Below are 7,500 nucleotides of genomic sequence, written 5' to 3' on the forward strand. Positions count from 1 at the left end.
AGCACCTTTTGTTTGGGCTTTCTGCTGAGTCGTGCGATCGCGGTTCTCCTGAATCAGCTTGAACTCTGTAAGCTCCGTGAGACCATCTGGGATGGCAGACCCTCGTCTGCGAGCGGGCCGGGAGGAAGAGCACAAAAAACACACCTTTTGAGTCCAGCTCAGCAGTTGGTGGTTTGCCGAGGAAGTGGAGGATGTCCGAGGAAGTGTTGGATTGTCGGAGTATAGGAGGTGTGCGGGTGAACCATGTGAAGCACCTTCGACCGCTCCTCGTCCAAAGACGTCCCCATTAGCGGGCGAGAAGGAAACTTAATCATCTGTAGAGTCTTAGATTAAAGCGTCGATGGAGGGAGGAAGAGGAGAGAGGGAGAGCTCAGAGATAGAGAGAGATGGAGAAGAGATCAGTGTCCATGACACTCAATGCATGACAAACACACACACACACACACACGCACACACACAAACAGTGACTGAAGCTGCCTGCGTTTCTCAGCGCTCACATGAATGGTAAAGCAAATGTAAACAAAGTAGAAAGCCGCCATTTCCCGGCCTGACAGGCCGGCAGGGAGCCATCTGGGCTACAGGCGCCGCGCCAACTGGGGAGCACTAAGTCATGGCCGTCGTCGACCATAGCCGCCGCGTCACTTCAGACGCCATCTCTTTACATTAGCGACCAGACGAAGAAGGAGTTATTCACATTCTCAGACCGAAATACTAAAAACAATAAATGGATATTAAACGGTTGAGTAAGGTCAGGTTAGCTGATAAATATAACGATTGAATACGTAATGGATACAAAGATAAATACATCAAACTGTATATATTTTGTACATGTATAATTTATTAATTTATCTGATAATGCAACTCAAATATGTAAATGCCTCCTTCTGGTCTTATTGAAGTCGATGACACATTAAACAAACAACCTTGTGGTTGTTTTGGACGAGAAGTGTCCGGTGTTGGTTGCAGAGATGCTTTGGTCTTTGCAGGTTGATCAAACCGAAGCGTTAGCCTAGCTGCCTTTCTCACTCTCCCTCTCTCTCTCCCTCTCCCGCTCTCTCTCTCTCTCCCTCTCTCTCTCTCTCTCTCTCCCTCTCCCGTCCCTCTCCCTCTCTCTCCCTCTCCCTCTCTCTCAACCCTCTCACCCTCTCTCTCACCCTCTCAACCCCCTCTCCCTCTCTCTTCCTCTCTCTCTCTCTCTCACCCTCTCAACTCTCCCCTCGCTCTCTCTTTCCATCTCGTCTCTGTCGTTTTTCAGCCTCTCTCACACACATGCAAAGTCATGCTCAGCGCACCCACACACATCCACCCACCCACACACACACACACACACACACACAAACACAGAGACACACACACACACACACACACTAACACACAGACACACACACACATACACACACTTCCTATTCAAGTCACATAGACCAGAGGCTCAGTTGTAAATGCAGAAAGGGGGCACATCGATAACTTAGCAATTAGTACATCAATAAGCTGCACTTCCAATTCTAACAGATTCAAAGGGATTGGCTTCCACATCGGATTCTGGGTATTTGTGCTTTTCTGTCAAGCTGAATACATATTTGTTTTGTGGTCCCTTGAATAATATTTTCATGCCAGGGGTTGCAGAACGCTATTGATTATGATCCGGATTAATGCCTCTGCCCATATTCATATTTAATTGTCAACAGATTCTCTTTTGCTCCCTCTTTGCTTCTGCTCTTGCACAAATAGGAACGCGCTGAAAGGGGTTAATTGAACACACACACAGGCACACACAAACATGACCACACACACGCACAAACCCAAACATTAGCACACCCACAAACACACATACATGCACAAATAAACATGAGCACACACAAATTCTGGCACACACAAACTAAATTACGAGCATGAACACATTAACAAAAAACAGCACATTCATGCAACCGCTGACACGCTCACACATGCTTACACACACATGCACACACATGAAAACACACTCACACTCACACATGCACACCTAAACACACACACGCACACATTTTTATCAAGAGAACAATGCAGTCCTGAGGAGTTCTCCAGAGCATTAGAGCATGATATTGGCCTTCAATGTCTGCTTCAAACTCCGGTTGCTTAACATACACAAAGAAACCTCCCAGCCATCGGAGCATGAACGTCAGGAAGTAGTCAAGATGTCACAAAATGTAGGCAATGGTAGAGAGTTAAGTTATCGACTTTTTTTGATTCATCCAATTAATCTAATGACTGCCTGGCTCCCTGGCGGGGATTCTGTGGATTGTTTGCGTTTTATGTCGACAACTGGTAAATCCTCTGATACTTCTACGACTGCATAAAGAAGATTTAGTGCCTCTATGACAATCGATGTACTGTTCTCTGCATAGCGGTCTCCACACACGGCACGGCTTTGTAACGGATCACACCCAGTTCCGTTCTGTTCAGAGACGAGTAATTACTCACGATAACTCTGCGACGTTTACTACTTTGTTTGAGGAGGTTCTTGTTTTGTTTGACTGTGTTCTTTCAAACGGGATCCAGGGACGCTTTCTTGGAGGCTTTAATGTGTTCCCGGGCATTGTAAAAAAAAATCATTCAAACTTTGTGTTCGGGATTCATTTCCAGAATTCAGCATAAAATAATGCGCAATTGCCCTCAAGTGTGTTTGCGTCGTAAGCACTCAGAGAGGATCCAACATCTGGACAAAAGAGATATTAATTAGGGCCTTCAGACTGAAATGAAACCCTGCGTGGCAATTGTTATCATTTTCCATTTTTTTCTATTCATCGAAAATGAAGCACTTTGGGAAGTTTGTTAATTATGGAATATTTCATCGCGGACAATGTTTCGCATGTTTAATTTCACAGTTTTTGCGGTGACAATGGAAACAACAAGAAGCAGAGACAAAGTGAAGCCGTCTTAACCACACGGTCTACAAGTAGTTTATAGGAGCAGGGTTGTAAGGGTCTTCCCTTAGAATGTCGCAAACACATAAAAGACATAAAAGAAGAATAGAGAAAGTCCTAAAGATGGGAAGAAATCCTTAAACAAAGAAAAGAGTGGATTAAACACAATTAAGGAAGACATTTAAATAAAAAAACAGAAGGGAAAATAAAGAGGTAAGAAAGAATAACAATGACTAAACGAGCTGTAACCGTCCCCTCTGTGTCTCCCAGGTGGACCGTCTCATGAGCCCGTGGATATGAATCCTAAAGCGACCGTGCTCTGGGCCCTCCTCGTGCTGCACTGCGGCTCCGCAGGGGGCAGCATCCTGTACCGGGTTCAGGAGGAGCAGCCACCAAACACCCTGATCGGCAGCCTGGCGGCCGACCAGGGGCTTCCCGACTCGGGCCACCTCTACAAGCTGGAGGTGGGAGCCCCGTACCTGCGCGTGGACGGCAAGACCGGGGACATCTTCACCACCGAGGTCCCCATCGACCGTGAGACCCTGCGGGACTGCCGCGCCCAGGTGAAGGGCAAGCCCTGCTACCTGGAGTTCGAGGTGTCGGTGACGGACCTCATCCAGAACCAGAGTCCCCGGCTGATCGAGGGCCGTATAGAGGTGCAGGACATCAACGACAACACGCCGCAGTTCCCCTCCTCGGTGCTCACCATCTCGGTGCCGGAGAACACGCACATGGGCGCGCTCTTCTCCATCCCCGTGGCGACCGACAAGGACTCGGAGCGCAACGGCGTGGCGGACTACGCGCTGGCGGCCGGGCCGGACGCCACCACGCTGTTCGGCCTGCAGGTGGCGGAGGACCGCGGCGAGAAGCTGCCCCAGCTCATCGTGCTTGGGCTGCTGGACCGGGAGGTCAAGGACACGTACGACCTGACCATCAAGGCGGTGGACGGGGGCCACCCGCAGCGCTACAGCAGCGCCCTGCTCCGGGTGGTGGTCACCGACGCCAACGACAACTCGCCCAAGTTCGAGAAGTCCACGTACGAAGCGGAGGTGCAGGAGAACAGCCCGGTGGGACACTCTGTGCTGCAGGTGAGCTCGTTCTCATATTTACGTTCACATTTAGGGTGTTTAGCAGACGCTTTTGTCCCAAGTGACCTACAACAGGTACATTTGTCAGAAGATAGAGAAACAACAATATATCTATGTCGGCACAGTGAGGACGTTCATAGAACCAAGCACTAACTGAGGTTAACCCATTCCCCGTATACAACAGAGATAGCTAGGATATGATGCTATACAATGCCAAGTACTCTTTTTAATTACAAGTACTACAGAACCGTTCTGTAGTACTTGTCCTTGTCCAGTCTGTGCACTTTCCAAAGCTTTATTAGCAGCTTGTTTTATTCACAAGCAACACAATACGTCTCATCCGTGTTATATTTATCTACATTGCTGCTGCTCTTTGCGTATACTGTCGTGTTTTCTGTAAATCTTGTGTGATTTTATTCTCATTTTCGTTTAGTTTCTTAATCTCTTTTTAATGATACTGTCCTGTACTGTTTCGCCGTGACAGCCCTTGTTTCTGGTTCAGATTAATAAAGTACCATCTCATCGTGTCTCGCTAGCGAGTTGTTTAGAGTCACTGATGCAGGAACATGTTTTCAAGCCTTTTCGTTGCCGCGCCAGAAAAATATCACAAAGTTTAGCATACAAAGTCTTAAACATATGCATGCTACTGTAATGTGTGTAGCTTGTTGACGCATTGATTGATATTTCCAATTATATTTGTGTGTGTATATATATATATATATATATATATATATGTGTGTGTGTGTGCTGTATCAAATCTCGGAAGCGAGGGTAGCAATTTAAAATTCAAGAGAGCGAGAGAGGGAGACACCTGCATTCAGTGAACAGCTTGAAAGACTGGCTGCCAACTAAATTTAAACTTGAAACTGTTTAAAAATGTATTGGTTTTGGGATTTAAAACTCTGTATCGTTAACATCCACATACATACGCCAAACTATCTTATGATCGTCTCTCTCTAATTATGCAAGTCTGCCCTCGCAAGTATCTGGACATCATAGTATTTTTCTATCATAGTTTTCGAGAGGCGGTGCGGATGATCTACTCTGAATGATAATATTACACGGTTTAGTCTTTTCAAGTGAGGAGAAGAAATGGCATTGGAGGGAATGGAGGAAAATAGTGTATGCATGTAAAAAAAAGTGTGTGTGTAAGTCAGCATTTAAACGCGGCCTAATGGGCCGCGCCACAAAATGGCTGCGAGCATCACGGTGCATGTGCAACTGTAGGCCATGTTATTGATCAATGTGACAGCCCATTATTAATTCATTCCTTTATTAACCGCTGATGTTGCCCGCAACCCCATTTCCCACTAATTGTATCTGAATAATCGCCCCCAAATACAATCCTCTAACCGCCGCTGTATGACTCTTTCATCGCAGGTCAAAGCCAACGACTACGACATGGGCCCCAACGGGGAGATCGAGTACACCCTCCACCAGGCCCTGGACCCCGTGCCCAAGCTGCTCCGCATCGACCGCTCCACCGGCATCATCTACGTGAAGGGCGCCCTGGACCGCGAGGAGGTGGACAGCCTGACCTTCTACGTGGTGGCCCGGGACAGGGGCCCGCAGCCCAAGAGCTCCAAGACCTTCGTGACCATCGAGGTGACGGACCAGAACGACAACGCACCCGCCGTGGAGATCCGGGGAATCGGCCTGGTCACGCACAGCGAGGGCGTGGCCAACATCTCGGAGGACATGCCGGTGGGCACGGCGGTGGCGCTGGTGCAGGTGTCGGACCGCGACGAGGGGGAGAACGCGGTGGTCACCTGCGTGGTGGCGGGCGACGTGCCCTTCCAGCTGCGGCCCGCCAGCGACTCGTCCAGCGACAACAAGAGGAAGTACTTCCTGCAGACGACCACGCCGCTGGACTACGAGCGGGTCCGGGACTACCGGGTGGAGATCGTGGCGGTGGACTCGGGGAACCCGGCGCTGTCCAGCACCAACTCGCTGAAGGTGCAGGTGACGGACGTCAACGACAACTCGCCCATCTTCTCGCCCACGCTGTTCGAGGTGGACTTCGCCGAGGAGAACCAGCCGGGGGAGCGGGTTCTGAACGTCATCGCCGCCGACGCCGACAGCGGCACGAACGCGGAGCTGGTCTACAGCATCGTGGCCGACGCGTCCATCAAGGGCCTGTTCGAGGTCGACCCCAGCTCCGGGGAGGTGCGAGCCCGGAGCCCGCTGGACCGGGAGCAGCGGGAGCGCTACGAGTTCCGGGTCACGGCGGCGGACAAGGGGTCGACGAGTCACAGAGGCACCGCCACCGTGGTGATAAGAGTCCTCGACCGCAACGACAACGACCCCAAGTTCATGCTGAGCGGCTACAGCTTCTCCGTGCTGGAGAACATGCCGCCGCTCAGCCCCGTCGGCATGGTAACGGTCATGGACGTGGACAAAGGCGAGAACGCCCACGTCCACCTCTCGGTCGAAGCCGACGGAGGGAAGTTCGTGGTGCAGAACGGCACCGGCACCATCCTCTCCAGCATCTCTTTCGACCGGGAGAAGGAGGGCAGCTACACCTTCCGGCTGAAGGCGGTGGACGGGGGCGACCCGCCCCGGTCCTCGTACGTGGGCGTGACCATCAACGTGCTGGACGAGAACGACAACGACCCCGTGGTCACCAAGCCCGCCAACTACTCCTTCAAGAGGCTGTCGCCGCTGGCGACGCCCGACAGCCACGTGGAGGTGGTGGAGGCGGAGGACCCGGACAGCGGGCCCAACGCCGAGCTCAGCTTCAGCATCACCGGGGGCAACCCCTACCAGCTGTTCCGCATCTCCCCCACCAACGGGGAGATCACCCTGGCCAAGGAGCTGACCAGGAAGCACGGCGGGCTCCACCGCCTGGTGGTGCGCGTCAGCGACCGCGGGAAGCCGGCGCGCCACACCACCGCCCTGGTGCACATCTACGTCAACGAGACCATCTCCAACGTCACCATGGTGGAGACGCTGGTGGGCCACAGCATGTACACCCCGCTGGACCGCGACATCGCCGGCGACCCCGACAACGGCTTCGCCGCGCAGCGCAGCAACATCCTGTTCGGCAGCCTGGCGGGCATCGCGGGCGTGGTCATGCTCATCCTGGTGGTGGTGTTCATCCGCCACCGCGTCCACCGCGACACCAAGAGCGGCTACCAGGCCGGCAAGAAGGAGTCCAAGGACCTGTACGCGCCCAACAAGCAGGCGCCCAAGAACGGCAAGGGTAAGCGCGGCAAGAAAGGCAAGCCGTGCAAGTCGCCCAAGCCCCTGGGCGAGGAGGAGGAGGTCAGCCTGCAGAAGAGCCACAAGTTCAACCTGGACGGGGTGAGCGACAGCCCCCGGATCCACCTGCCGCTCACCTACTCCCCCGGCAGCCCCGACATCGGCCGGCACTACCGCTCCAACTCGCCGCTGCCGTCCATCCAGCTGCAGGCGCAGTCGCCGTCGGCCTCCCAGAAGCACCAGGCGGTGCAGGACCTTCCCGCCACCAACACCTTCGTGGGCACGGGCGGAGACGACAACTCCACGGGCTC

General features: G+C 52.5%; 1 protein-coding gene across 1 annotated transcript in view; it reads left to right on the forward strand.

Moving 5' to 3' along the window:
* Positions 1-7,500, forward strand: part of pcdh1a (protocadherin 1a) — a gene marked incomplete at both ends in the record, with an annotated part of 108,209 nt that overhangs the window by 17,025 nt on the left and 83,684 nt on the right. The window contains 2 exons of the mRNA XM_079738973.1: positions 3,171-3,988; positions 5,369-7,500. The exon at positions 5,369-7,500 is cut by the window's right edge and continues 58 nt beyond it. Of these exons, the coding sequence (XP_079595099.1) occupies positions 3,171-3,988; positions 5,369-7,500 (2,950 nt within the window). The remainder of the gene's footprint in view (positions 1-3,170; positions 3,989-5,368) is intronic.

The sequence above is a fragment of the Pollachius pollachius genome (genome assembly GCF_949987615.1).
Source record: "Pollachius pollachius genome assembly, chromosome: 6".
NCBI classification, from domain to species: Eukaryota; Metazoa; Chordata; class Actinopteri; order Gadiformes; family Gadidae; genus Pollachius; species Pollachius pollachius.